This window comes from Octopus sinensis, linkage group LG6 (genome assembly GCF_006345805.1).
Source record: "Octopus sinensis linkage group LG6, ASM634580v1, whole genome shotgun sequence".
NCBI lineage: Eukaryota > Metazoa > Mollusca > Cephalopoda > Octopoda > Octopodidae > Octopus > Octopus sinensis.
In genome coordinates, this window is record NC_043002.1 from 68,185,678 (window position 1) to 68,200,429 (window position 14,752).

The window sequence follows — 14,752 nt, forward strand, 5'->3', positions numbered from 1 at the left end:
GACTGCCAGAAATTTGGAAATAGCATGCTGTACTACTTGGCATTCACACCAAAAGCTCCAATGCAAACATTTCAGAGTGTTTGGGTGTCAATCTGAGGACATGTACCAAGAGTGATAAAAATCAAACATCCACTCAACATCATGGCGTTCAGAGTGATCACTAGTGATGGCAACACCATGCTTCCATTCATCTACCCACATGGCCTCAAACTCAACACGGAAGCCTATATCAAGTGCCTGGGTGAAGAGGGTGACTGCTGGAAGACCCTATATCTGGCAAAATGACTCTGCACCATGCCACACAAGCAGGAGAACCCAGTCATGGCTGTCAGACAATTTCTGCAACTACAACACCCCTAACATCTGGCCACCTAACTCCCCAGACTGCAACCCCCTTGATTATTATGTGTAGGGTGCAGTAGAGCGAGAGAGCAACAAAACTCCTTGTAACACCAAAGATGAACTGAAGACAAGGATTATGGCAGCTTTCATCAACTTAAACAAGGAGGCTGTCCAGAAGTGTTGCAAGAGATTCTGAAGTCGTCTGGAGGCCATGGTTAAAGCCAATGGCGATTTTATTGAATAAATTTACTCTTTAGTATTTCAGGATGTTTTTATGTAATTTTGGTAAATATATCTGTTAAAATGAGATGTGAATGTTATTTTCATTTTTGCATAATTTAGACAAGAGTTTATTCACCACACCCTGTGTGTGTGTGTGTGTGTATATATATATATATATATATATATAATTAATCAAAGGACATGGTAAGTATGTCTACCTGCTTGAAATAACAGTCAAAAACTCTTATTAAATTGCCCAAAATACACTGATGATAACTACAGAAATCAAACGAAGGCAAAATCAGGTTAAGACCAATCTACTAACATACATTTAAGTATCTGGACTCACGTGGACCAGTTTCTGTACTGGCAAAATAAGCCTTAGCTTCTTCAGCACGTGTTACCATGATTAGAGATTTCCAACCCATCACTTTGAAGTCTGTGCTGCAACTATATATATATATATATATATATATATATATATATATATATATATATATATATATACACACACACACACACACATACATATACACAATGGGCTTCTTTCAGTTTCCGTCAACCAAATCCACTCACAAGGCTTTGATCGGCCTGAAGTGCCACACAGTGGGGCTGAACCCGGAACAATGTGGTTGGGAAGCAAGCTTCTTACCACACAGCCACGCCTGTGCCTATATATATATATATATGATTAAAATAGCTACATGGGGACACTAATATTTTTAATAGAAAATAGATATTCTGAAAGTTTACATCCTCGACACAATACTCTCTCCTCTTACACATTCTCCAAATGTGGTTCTACATCATTTCTTGCAATAATTCCATTTACATTGGGGTTCATTATAAAAGTAGTTCTTCAACTTGTTATTTTCTCTTGGAACCCTTATATGAATCGCCAAACATTGTATAACCCATAACTATATCATAAGGATGCTCTGTAGAGTTTCATGCCTGCCAAGACACACAAATTCCACAGAAGGCAACACAATGGTGAATACCACTTTTAATATTTTAACTGCTGAAACGACTGTAGAATCTTCAATGAAATTACAAAGAATCTGTAAAATCTATGCTACTATTTTAATTATTTTAAAATTATTTTTTTTATTAATCACCATTAAAAGACATCTTATTTCACAGAACCCTACAACTTTTAGGGGAATTCACTTTGGAAACCACTGTCCCACTACTAAACTGGTAGAAGGATGAAAGGTAGAGTTAAATTGAACTCAGAACTTATAGGGTTGTAAGTAAATGCTACAAAACGTTTAGTCTGGTGCTTTAACCCTTTCGTTACGAACCCAGCTGAAAATGGCTTTAGCTCTGTAGTGCAAATGCCTTGTTTTCATAAGTTTTTAATAAAAATATTCCACCAAACCTTAGTCACAAATTATGTTCCTAACACTAGCTTAATAGTAACTAAGTTATTATTTTACTAAATTCTTTGTTGTATTTAAAATTAATTGAAAGAAACACAGAGCATCTCAACAGAAATATGGTAACAAAGGGTTAATGATTATGCCAAAATTTGATGTGTAGGAATTACTGCTTTTTAGAATTACTAGTAGCAGCAGTGACAAAACATAGAGTAGAGAGTTTCAATAAAGAATTTATTTAAAGAATGTGGCCCAACCGAGGAATTTTAGTACAGAGACTATGAGGAATGCCCAACCCAACTTGAATATCAATTACTTTGGCAATAACAGTAAATTACATATGTACCCACCCACTCACAACACACACACACACTTCTCGGAAGGAAAGCAACACCCAATTTTAGATTTCTCTATTAAAAATAAAGAGAAGGGGGAGAAAATAACATACAACAAAAATAGTTCACACCCACATTCTCTTTCTTTAGATAATTTACTTAAAATTCTTGACTCTGCAACCTTTATTCTATTTTCCTGAAGAATAATTAAAGGTTAAATAACATACTGTAATCAAAGATTATGTTGTGTGGTTGTGTGTTGGTTTATTTTTTTATTTTTCTACTTGTTTCAGTTATTTTGACAGTGGCCATGCTAGAGTTCCACCTTAAAGGGTTTTAGTCAAAACCAATCAACCCAGGACTTATTTAAGTCTAGTACTGTTCTATTGGTTTCTTTTGCCAAAGCGCTAAGTTACGGAAACATAAGCACACCAAAACCAGTTGTCAAGTGGTGATGAGGAAGGGGGGGGGGAACAAACCCAGACACAAAGGCACAAACACATAGACACATACACACATATATATATGACGGGCGTCTTTCAGTTTCCGTCTTGCCTCCCAACCATGTAGTCTCATGTTCAATCCCACTGCATGGTACCCTGGGCAAGTGTGTTCTATTATAGCCTTGGGGCAATCAAAATCTTTTAACCAGATTTGGTAGACTAAAACTGAAAGAAGCCTATAATGTGTGTGTGTGTAAGTGTGTGTGTGTGTGTGTGTGCGCATGTGTGAAGGTACATAGCTTCATGGTTAGAGTATTCAACTCATGAATGTAGGGTTGTGAGTTCAATTCCCAGCAGCATATTGTGTCCTTGGACAAGACACTTTATTTCACATTGCTCCAGTGCACTCAGCTAGGCAAAAATGAATAGTACCTCTATTTCAAAGCGCCAACCTTGTCCACATTCAGTGTTACACTGAATCTCCCTGAAAACTATGTCAAACGCATGTCTATGGAGTGCTCAGCCACTTGCACATTAATTTCACAAGCAGGCTGTTCCATTGATCAGATCAACTGGAACCCTTATTGTACCCAACAGAGGGCCAATGTGGGCATTTGTGTTTGTGTGTAAACGTGTTTCGACATCATGTGATGGTTGTAAATAAGCATCACTTGCCATGAGCTAATGTCACTTTGCTTAGAAACAGGTGAGGGTTGATGACAGGAAGGACAATTGGGTATAGAAAATGTGCTTCAACAAATTCCATCTGACCCATGCAAATATGGAAAACTGAATGTTAAATTACAGAGATGTACTTGCATAGCAAGTGACTTGATCTGAGATTGTGTGCTGAAACGAAAACAATTGCAGCGTGAAAGTGTTTGTAAGCCATTTAAGAAACACACAAAAGCCGTTCGATTCTCTTCAACATTTAAATTTAATTTGTCAAAATATTTTCATCGCTTTAAGACCACGACCTGTTCACTGACAAAAATCCGTGCTGCATCTGCAAATATTTTGACAAATTAAACTTAAATGTTGAAGTGAATCGAACGGCTTTTGTGTGTTTCTTAAATGGCTTACAAACACCTTCCACGCTGCAATTGAATGTTAAATGTTGCTGATAATGATGATGATATTGAATCCTAATGCGTACATATGTTTATTGCTCTGTTACTAGAAAAATCTTCCAGTATGCCAAAGTATATTTCTATATTGACCCAAGTTCAACCATCTTGTCTTAGGAGAATCAAGGAGTACATTATCTTATGTGTCTTCCCCACATTTTTTCTAAGACAGTGGGCTGTCATTTCAGAATGATCTGGCTGTTATTTCTAACAGATGAAGAAGCATATAGATACTCCTTTGATGATTTGTATACATATCATCATCATCTGCTTTCCATGCTAGCATGGGTTGGACAATATGACTGAGGACTGGCGAACCAGATGGCTACACCAGGCTCCAATCTCATCTGGCAGAGTTTCTACAGCTAGATGCCCTTCCTAACATCAACCACTCCAAGAGTGTAGTGGGTGATTTTATGTACCACTGGCACAAGGGCCAGTCAGGTGGAATTGGCAACGGCCATGCTCAAGTGGTGTTTTTTACGTGCGACCTCGCGCGAATGTCTTTCATGTGCCACCGGCATGAGTGCCAGTAAGGCAACGCTGGTAACGATCACGTATGAATAGTGCTTTTTACATGCCACCAGCACAGAAACCAGTTAGCTGCTCTGACAGCAATCATATGGTCTAAAATATATAGAGAGAGTTGTGATGGAATAATACCAAGTTCTCAGCAAGAAGCAGTCATGAAAAGACTAGTTTATGTGTTTACATCAATAGCAACATAGAAAATAATGTTTAGCTTCTTTTTTTTTTTTTTTATAATCAAAGAAACTTTTTACAAAGACTCTCCCAGACTAGTGAGATTGATGTGGGTGATAATCAGTTGAACCCCTTATACATTGATATATGCAAGAAAAATATGGACTAGGAGAGAATTACAGGGAACTGCAGTCCAGAAATAGTGTTTAGTAAAGACTAAACACTTTAGGATTATATGAAGTGTTTATCAATAGATCTGTTAAGTGTAACAACAAAAGTCAGAGAGGGTTATGTAGTTAGTTAGTTCAGAAGACATTTTAGTAGATCATGACAAAAACAATAGTTAATAGTTAAATAATAATTTGACTGAATATTTCATACTGTACTGAAAGATCACAATATATAGTTATATGTGTAGCAGTGAGAAGCAAAAGCACATGTGTGAGTCAGTGGCCATAGTCTGGCAGTGAGTGAATTGAGTAATTGCCAATTAATTAACTTTTTTTCTTTTGGCTGAAATCCAAGATGGCTATGTGCATAGCAGCACTTTTCATCTCTCATATGTGAAATTGTAATCAATGTGGTTCATACACAGACTTTGTACAGGATCAACAACTGAAGTATTTCCCCACCAGAAACAGTAATCCTAGTTTTTGTGATGTTATGCAGATGATATGGGGGACTCACCAACATTTGTAGCAACCGTTCAACTACCTTGTTTTAGTTTCTGTGCCATTCATGATTAGAGAGTGTGAGGTAAAAAAAAAACTGTTTCTTTGATATATGTAATTGTACCAACTTGCTTTTGTACTGTTACATAAGACGAAGTTGTCATCTACCCAGTGAAGTGGGTTTCAAGGCCTCTATTTAGGATAGCAGTATATGTATGATGTAAGATGTTGAGGGTGCATTTAGTTATGTATAAGCTAATATGGTGTTACTAATGCCTCCATCAGTCTAGATTAACCATGCACCTACACAGGTATATCTAGACCTGTACAAGATTTTTTTCAGACAAAACCTAGCAGTTACCTGAACAAGGCATTGCTATTAGATTGCAAAGAATCAGGACAAACACCACAAGGTATTTCACCTGACCCCGCTGACAGTTTTGTCAATCTATGTCTCTGAATTGGTACATTTTTTTTTAGCAACCCCAAAAGGCTGAAAAGCAACACTGACCTCTGCAGGATTTGAACTTAGAGTACAAAAACATCCAATGAAATACCACGAGGCAATCTATCAAACACTCTAGTTACTTTGGGTACATGCAATTGAGACAGTATTAAATTAAAATAACCAAAAGTACCAATGCTGGTGCTGCTCGAACAGCACCTATGCCAGTGTCACATGCAACAGGAGCCTGTGACAGTGCCATGTATGATGTGGGGGTGGGGGCCTTGGTGGTGGCACTTCGCACGATGGGGAAGAGGGGGCCTTTGCAGTGACACTGCGCATGATGGAGGGGGGCTTTGTGGTGGTGCCACGCGTAATGGAGGGGGGCTTTGTGGTGGTGCCACGCGTGATGGAGGGGGGGCTTTGTGGTAGTACTGCATGCGATGGAGGGGGGTCCTTTGCGGTGGTGCCCTGGAAGGGGTGGGGCTTTTGCTGTGGCACATTTATTTGTACTATTTTATGGTGCTTCAATAATGCATGCACACCTGCAGGGACATAACATCATTGCTGTCTTACTTTTGTTATCTCCATTTTTCACATCTTTATACATTTTGACATTTCTTAACCAGATAAGCTCATAGCTAGTTGATTGGTTGCTTTGTAGGTTAATAATCATTAACAACACAGTTGATAATTCTTATCAACTGATATAAATGGGTCTCTGAGGAGCCATTCTATTGAAATACTTTCTTTGTTATCATTTCTATTCAAAAATACAATAGGTAAACAGAAAGCACTTGTACACAAAGCTAGTTATCTTGAGAATCATGCAGCCGCAGATACTACAAATACTACCAAGGTCAACTTAGCCTTTTGTACTTTCAAGGGTAATTAAATTACTCTTGAAATTACCCTTAAAATAGCCTCTGTACAGGACTGGTAATTGTGCCTTAAATTTTAAACAAATTTAAGGCACAGTACTAAAGTTACAATTATTATTATTATTATTAAGGTGGCAAACTGGCAGAACCATTAGCATGCTGAGTAAAATGCTTAGTGGCATTTCATCTGCCTTTACGTTCTGATTTCAAATCCTACCATAATCAACTCTGCCTTTCATCCTTTCGGGGTCAATTAAATAAGTACTAGTTCTGTACTAGGGTCGGTATAATTGACTATCCCCCTCCCCCCAATTTCAGGCATTGTACCTACAGCAGAAAGGATTATTATTGTTATTATGAAGGCAGGAAACAGGCAGAATTATTTATGTGCCACACAAAATGCTTGGCAGTAACACTTCTGGTTCTTTACATTTGCATTCATGCTCTGCTAAGGTCAACTTTTGCTGTTTGCAAGGTTAATGAAATAAGTACCAGTGAAATGGGGTCAACGTAATTAACTAACCCCACCACATATGACTTCAGGCCTCGTGCCTATAGTAGAAAGAGTTGTTATTGTTATTGCTGTTGTAATGATTCATTTGAAAAATATATATATTTCAGTGTACAAGGACGGGACGCCGAATGCATTTTTGCAAAAGGGCAAGAAGACAAAGCCAAACGAAGACACATGGCTGAAAAGACATATGAAAATTAAAATTTAATTTCATTAAATCCTAAGTACCAAACTGGTGAATTGGTCATTAAACTATGTAGGTAGGAATGTTTTTCTTTTTGTTTTTATTATTATGTTTGTCTGGCTTTTTGTCCATTTGACTTTATGTCCATTCAGATTTTTTGTACTTCGGCGAAAGTACATTCAGTATCCTGTCCGCACATGTATTTCAGAATATTTTTATGTTGGAATTTTGAAATAGGAAAGTTGTTCATTCAAATATTCCAAGAACATGAATTGACAGTTAAAAAAAAAATTTCATTCATAATAGACTTGCAACAGTTGTTACTATTATCAGAATAATTATACAAGCAAGCTTGAAATATTCAGAATGCCTACATATATGATATAAACTTCATTCTTAATTACTGGGAAGGTAATGAAAATACCAGCAAAGTTTTGTTACCAAGAGTTGATCAAGCAAGCTAGTAGTAGAAATAGTAGTGGTAGTGGTCATAGTTATCATCATTGTTGCAGGTGGTGGTAATAGTAATAGCAGTGGTGGTGACAGTAGCAGCAGCAGAGGAGGAGGTGGGAATAGTAGTAGTAGTAGTAGTAGTAGTAGTAGTAGAGCAATGTCTTGGGAAAAAACAAAAAGAACAATTGCAATCTATGATGGCCAAGCCATTTTATCCTGATAGTCTTTTGAAATTGCTGGAGAAGTGCCAAAATTTGAAACCATTATAATTATTACCTCTGCCTTAGCGAAGGTGGAGGTATTGTTTTCAGTTATGTTTGTTTGTCCATGGACAAGATGTCTCATGAACCGCTGGGTGGATTCAAATGAAACTTTCAGGGATGTTTGGCCTCATGACTAGCACAAACTAATTAAATTTTGGGATCAATCTGGTACCTGACAAATATTGTGGATTATTTGTTATATTTACTTTACATGATTACGATCTTACATTAACTTTCAAGTCTTTCTCAATTATCTTCCTTTAGGCTGTAACTATTTTGAACGGTGAATTTGTTAACTTTGGCTTGTATTAGATAAGGATAAACTATTTATTATTGTTACTAAATTTTCTACAGCCACCTTCACATTCCATGACTACCATTGCGATTGATCAGGTGCTGGACAAGGATTCTGGATTATCTTTCCTGTTTTTTATTTAACTTTTGAGAGCAGTCAGGTTCATTTTCAGCATTCTTGTTTATTTCAGATATTCTCATTTTAAAAATCATCTCTGGCTAATCGTTGAGAGGACGTTGGTGTTGCCTTGGTGGAAGCTTGCACTCTCCGAGTGCTCTTATTATTATTCCACCAAGATATCAACTTTACCTTTCATCCTTCCAGCACTAGGGGTCAATGTAACAGCCCTACCCTCTCTCTGAAAATTGCCAAAGTTTGAAACTAATATTAGTGATCAAAATGTCTTTTAATTAAGTATTTAATTTTGTTGAATCATAGCAGGGCAGGCACTGGAAAAACGGTAGTAAATGTGTGAGTCTTCATGTTTGTATCTGCCCCCACCCACTACTTGACAACTGGTGTTGGTGTGTTTATATCCCCTTAAATTAGCGGTGCAGCAAAAGGGACTGATAGAATAAGTACTCGGATAAAAAAAAAAAAGTACTGGGGTTAATTCATTTAACTAAAAGTTCTTCAAGGTATAGGCGTAGGAGTGACTGTGTGCTAAGTAGCTTGCTTACGAACCACATGGTTCCGAGTTCAGTCCCACTGTGTGGTGCCTTGGGCAAGTGTCTTCTACTATAGCCTTGAGTCGACCAAAGCCTTGTGAGTGGATTTGGTAGACAGAAACTGAAAGAAGTCCATCGTATATATGTATATATATATGTTTGTGTGTGTGTATACGTTTGTGTGTCTGTGTTTGTCCCCCAACATCACCTGACAACCGATGCTGGTGAGTTTACGTCCCCATAACTTAGCGGTTCGGCAAAAAATACCAATAGAATAAGTACTAGGCTTACAAAGAATAAGTCCTGGGGTCGATTTGCTCGACTAAAGGTTTTGCTCCAGCATGGCCACAGTCAAATGCAGCATTTCTCAACCTGGGTTCCCTGGAACCCTAGGGTTCTGCGAGAAAGAGTGAGATATGCTAATGCTAATTTCATGATCGTAATATTACTATACATGCACAGCATATTATTGGTTATTGTAATACTGTAATATAGACATCATCCTATCTAACCTATTATGTTATCAAAAAAATATAACAATCATAAATTTATATTTAATGATGTCTGTATAGAGAGAAAGAGTAAAGATCGTTTGCCAACATAAAATGGCAGTCCTGGTTTAGGATGAATGTTGCTGTAATTTAGCCCCAGGAGACATCATCTCCAGCTGGCTATATGACACGATCTGTGTCTTTATATTTTCGAGCAATGGCATTTAGTACCCCCACTCAGCTCAAAACAATATCTGTGTATCACAAATTCCAGGTTATTTCCTTTCATCAGCACAGAATAACTGTTTAGCTGGCACTGCCAAATTCCTGTTCAAAATATATAGTTTTCAAAGTGACAACTAGTCACTCATCTATAAAATAGAAAATTACTATTTTTAAATCTCTCAACGAGAGAAATTCAGCAACAGCACTCTAGAGTAAAGATTGTTTGCCAACATAACATGACAGTCCTTGTCTAGGACGAATGTTGCTGTAATTTAGCTCCAGGAGGACATCATCTCCAGCTGGCTATACAACATGATCTATGTCCTTATATTCTTGAACGAGACTGCCACGTTATGTCAGCAAACAATCTTTAGAGTACTGTTACTGAATATCTCTCGTTGAAAAATTTACAAATAGTAATTTTATATATATATATATATATGATATCTACCACATGAACTATAATGAAAAAATTATGATAAAGATATAGTATATAATTTTTTTTGTGCAAGGGTTCCTTGAGACATGTAATTTATTTTAAGGGTTAGGCAAAGGTAAAAAGGCTTAGAAACACTGGTCTAATGACTGAAACAAGTAGAAGATAAAAGATATTAAATAATACTGTGAGATGTGTCTTACTCCGAGTAATATTTTTTTTTTAGCAAGATTTAAATTTAAGCTTTCTAACTACTAGACTTGTATGACAAGTAACCAGTCAGTTTCACATCCTAAACTGTGTCAGTCTTTCATTCTTAGACTGTCTGGTATTATTTTACAGCCTTGGAGCCATGAAAGAATCAGTCAACCTTCTGTTAAGTATGAATTTCAATGTTCTTATATTTGTGTCAACTTACCCACCCAAATTAAATAAAAGAAACAGCTGGAAGGAGCTAAATCAACAGACAGAACAATGATTATATAGACGCCCCATGCCTTTATAACACGCCTACCCAAACACAACTGAATGAATAGGTGTTCTTAACAATCAGTCATCATCATCATCATCATCATTGTTTAAAATCCACAATTCCATGCCTGCATGGGTCAGACAGAATATGTTAAGGCAGATTATCTCCATCCAAGTCCCCCACCTGTCACAAATCATCACTTATTTCCAAGTAAGGTAATATTTCCCCATAGCCAGATATGTTTTACATGCAAGACTGGAAACAAATATTTATGCTTATTTATCATAATTGTAGGATGTCAAATCGAGAGGGTACACACATGCGCACACATTTGCACATGCACACACGCACACACACACACATATGCACACGTGACAGGCTTTTGTCAGTTTCCGTCTACTGAATCCACTCACAAGCCTTTGGTTGGCCCAGGGCTATAGTAGAAGACACTTCTTCAAGGTGATACAAGTGTCTTATAGTACAGTAGTAACAGAAATTAAATTTTAACTTAAGAGCAAGCAAACCTTGTTTATAGAGTGTAAAATACAAGAAAATTCATACAATAGGACTCTATATCAGTGGATATGAGCTTAGAGTGTTGGACTGATGTTCACATGATTATCAGTTCAAACCTATTATGCTGTACTCTTACACAAATTATTGATATGCTATTATGTCAGCCTCAGATCTGTTAATGAACAAGAGGTACCACTTCCACCCTAAACTGGTAAAAAAAGGAATCTTGCTCTGAAAACAAAACAATTACTCAACCAATATACAAATATCCAAGTTAGTTAAAAGTATTTCAACTAACATGGAGGTGCACAAGTTTGTGATTAATTAATTGGAAAATTAATTGAAAAAAACACAGAGCATCTCAACAGAAATATGGTAACAAAAGGGATAAGCAACAGAATAGAAATTATAGTTTTAGTAACAGTTTTTGATACATACATCATTGTAAGTTAACCACGTGTAAGGGGCAGTCGGATTTGGTCGCCACCCTAAGAGTTTTCCAGACACTGTAATTAGAAATAAAAGAATCATTTAGATGGTGTACTGCTTAAAAGAAAATTGAAAATATTACAATATAAAGAAGTTTTCATAGCTTGCAACATAGCAATTAGCCAGATCTACTGGACTTATTTATAACTGAGGTGAATTTACTTTTCAACACTTTACCTGATGTTGATGAAACTGCCTTTGGTTCTCTGATACAAATTTCTTGTTTTAGAGTGGTTTAAATTAAAACCTTCCATCAAAATTTCATGTTAATTTATATTCTAAACACCAGCTTAATAATTTCAAAGCTATTTTGTTTTCATTATTTTCCAAATGAAATGAAACAATAGCGGTGTATTTCATAAGAAATATGGTAACAAAAAGTTAACCCTTTCATTACTGTATTTATTTTCAGATGCTGTGTTTCTTTCAATTAATTTTAAATATAACAAAGAATTTAGTAAAATAACTTAGTTATCATTAAGCTGGTGTTAGGAACAAATTGTGACTAAGGTTTGGTAGAAGATTTTAATTCAAAACAAGACATTTGTACTAAAGGGCCAGAGGTAGTTTCAGTCAGGTTGGTATTGAAAAGATTAAAGCTTTGATTAGTTTCAATTTCAAACAATTTACTAATCATGATCATTATCATAGCTATAACTATTACCAACAGTAGCACCAGATAGTAACAATATGGACTGTAGAATAAAATGTCTCAGGAGCTGAAGAAAAGAAGTCATCAAAGGCAAAACTGTGTGGTGAAGAAGCTCACTGTGCAAGCATGTGGTTACAGCTTCAATCCCACTGTGCAGTACTTGGGTGTGTCTTCTGCTATAGCCCCAGGCCAACCAATGCCTTCTTGAGCTGGAGGAGTGTGTCCTCCTGGGGCTAAAAACTACAGTAGCATCCAACCTTAGGGGTAGCCATATTGAGATGGCAAATATACGTCACGATGTGTTACCGCTACTGTATATAACTCACTTTGATATTTATCATTGTTTGATTTCACTTTTTCAATATCAGCGACAGTGGACGCTGGAAAAAGTATAAGTATTTGTGAAGGAAATCTAATTCTCGCCGACAACTATGATTGTCACACGCTGACGAGAGGTCAATACCTCGAAACTCGAGTCCGTGTGTATCATAAGTTGAAGACGGGAAGGATGACTTCCCTTTGCAAATACTGACAGGACACAGAAAGTGTGTCTATGGCCAGCTGGAGGAGTGTGTCCTCCTGGGGCTAAAAACTACAGTAGCATCCACCCTTAGGGGTAGCCATATTGAGATGGCAAATATACGTCACGATGTGTTGCCGCTACTGTATATAACTCACTTTGATATTTATCATTGTTATATATATATATATATATATAATATATATATATATATATATATATATATATATATATATAAATATATATATATATGTATATATAAATATATATATATATGTATGTGTGTGTATATATTTGTGTGTCTGTGTTTGTCCCTCTAGCATTGCTTGACAACCGATGCTGGTGTGTTTACGTCCCCGTCACTTAGTGGTTCGGCAAAAAAGACCGATAGAATAAGTACTGGGCTTACAAACAATAAGTCCCGGGGTCAATTTGCTCGACTAAAGGCGGTGCTCCAGCATGGCCACAGTTAAAATGACTGAAACAAGTAAAAGAGAGTAAGAGTACATACACATACACACTATCAGCTTCTTTCAGTTTCTGTCTACCAAATCCACTCAAAAGGCTTTGGTCAACTCAAGGCTATAATAGGAGACACTTGCCCGAGGTACCACATAGAGGGACTGAACTCAGAACCATGTGGTTAGGAAACAAGCTTCTTACCACACACCCATTCCTGCACCTATATAAATATATATATACTTGAGAAGAAGACCCATCAAGCCATGCAAAATAACAGTCATGACAGATACTGGTGTCATGCAAATGGCACCCATGCCAGTGGTACATAAAACCACCCATCACACTCTCGGAGTGGTTGGTGTTAGGAAGGGCATCCAGCCATAGAAAACCATGCCAAATCAGACTGGAATCTGGTGCAGCCTTCCAGCTTACTAGCCCTGGTCAAACCATCCAACCCATGCCAGCATGGACAACAGATGTTAAATGATGATGATGATGATGACATTTGAAAAAATGAGTAGAATGGCTTTTGTTTGGATAATTTTTATTTTAATAATAATGTTTACAGTAAGTTATATGCCATATTTTGGTGGAGTTTGCCCCTTCATCAGCATCCATCTAACCCTGCTGATGGAGGGGAAAACCCCCCTGAAATATGGCATATAATTCACGGTAAACATTATTATTAAGATAAAAATGAACCAACCAAAAAAAACAACATTTCTACTCATTTTTTCAAATATATAATACACTACCAAGAACTTGCTTTTTCTCCTATATATATATATATATATATATATATATATATATATATATATACATACACACACACACACACACACACACAACACACACATGTATAGGAAGGGCATCCAGCAGTGGAAACCATGACACAACAGACACTTAGAGTCTGGACAGTTTCCTGGTAGCCAACTCCATGTCAAACCATCCAACCATGTTAAACGATGATGTATGTGCGCTTTTGTCTTAGTTCCCTACCACTTGACAACCAGTGCTGGTTTGTTTATATCCCCCATAAGAATTTGGCAAAGAGACCCACAGAATAAGTGCCAGACTTAAAAATAAGTAGTGGAGCCAATTTGTTTGACTAAACCCTTTAAGGTGGTGCCCCAGCATGGCTGCAATCCAATGAGTACAACAAGTAAAAGATAAGAGAGCAGAACAAATATAAACATGAAACAAAACTGGAGAGCACCATGTTGGAGTGCTATATAACTGACAACCGAAGGGAAAAGGTTTAAGAACAAGAAATGAATGAAATGGTAAACAACTGGAAACAATAAACTAAAAGATGCATTAAAAACCCTAATAAGAGATCATCTAACAAAAGCGAATAGTCTTTTCTACTATAGGCACAAGGCCTGACATTTTTGGGGAGGGGACCAGTCGATTAGATCGCCCCCCAGCAATCTAATCGACTTAATTTATCGACCCTGAAAGGATGAAAGGCAAAGTCAACTTCGGTGGAATTTGAACTCAGAATGCATTTCGCCCAGCATGCTAACGACTCTGCCAGCTTGCCACCTTAACAAGAGTGAATAGTG

At 37.0% G+C, this 14,752-nt stretch overlaps 1 protein-coding gene across 2 annotated transcripts in view; it reads right to left on the reverse strand.

The window, feature by feature from the left end:
• The window catches only part of LOC115213462 (long-chain-fatty-acid--CoA ligase 5), a 117,613-nt gene that overhangs the window by 37,079 nt on the left and 65,782 nt on the right, over positions 1-14,752 (reverse strand). For both annotated transcript variants that reach the window (XM_029782445.2, XM_029782446.2), the window contains one exon: positions 11,503-11,570. In XM_029782445.2, the coding sequence (XP_029638305.1) occupies positions 11,503-11,570 (68 nt within the window). The remainder of the gene's footprint in view (positions 1-11,502; positions 11,571-14,752) is intronic.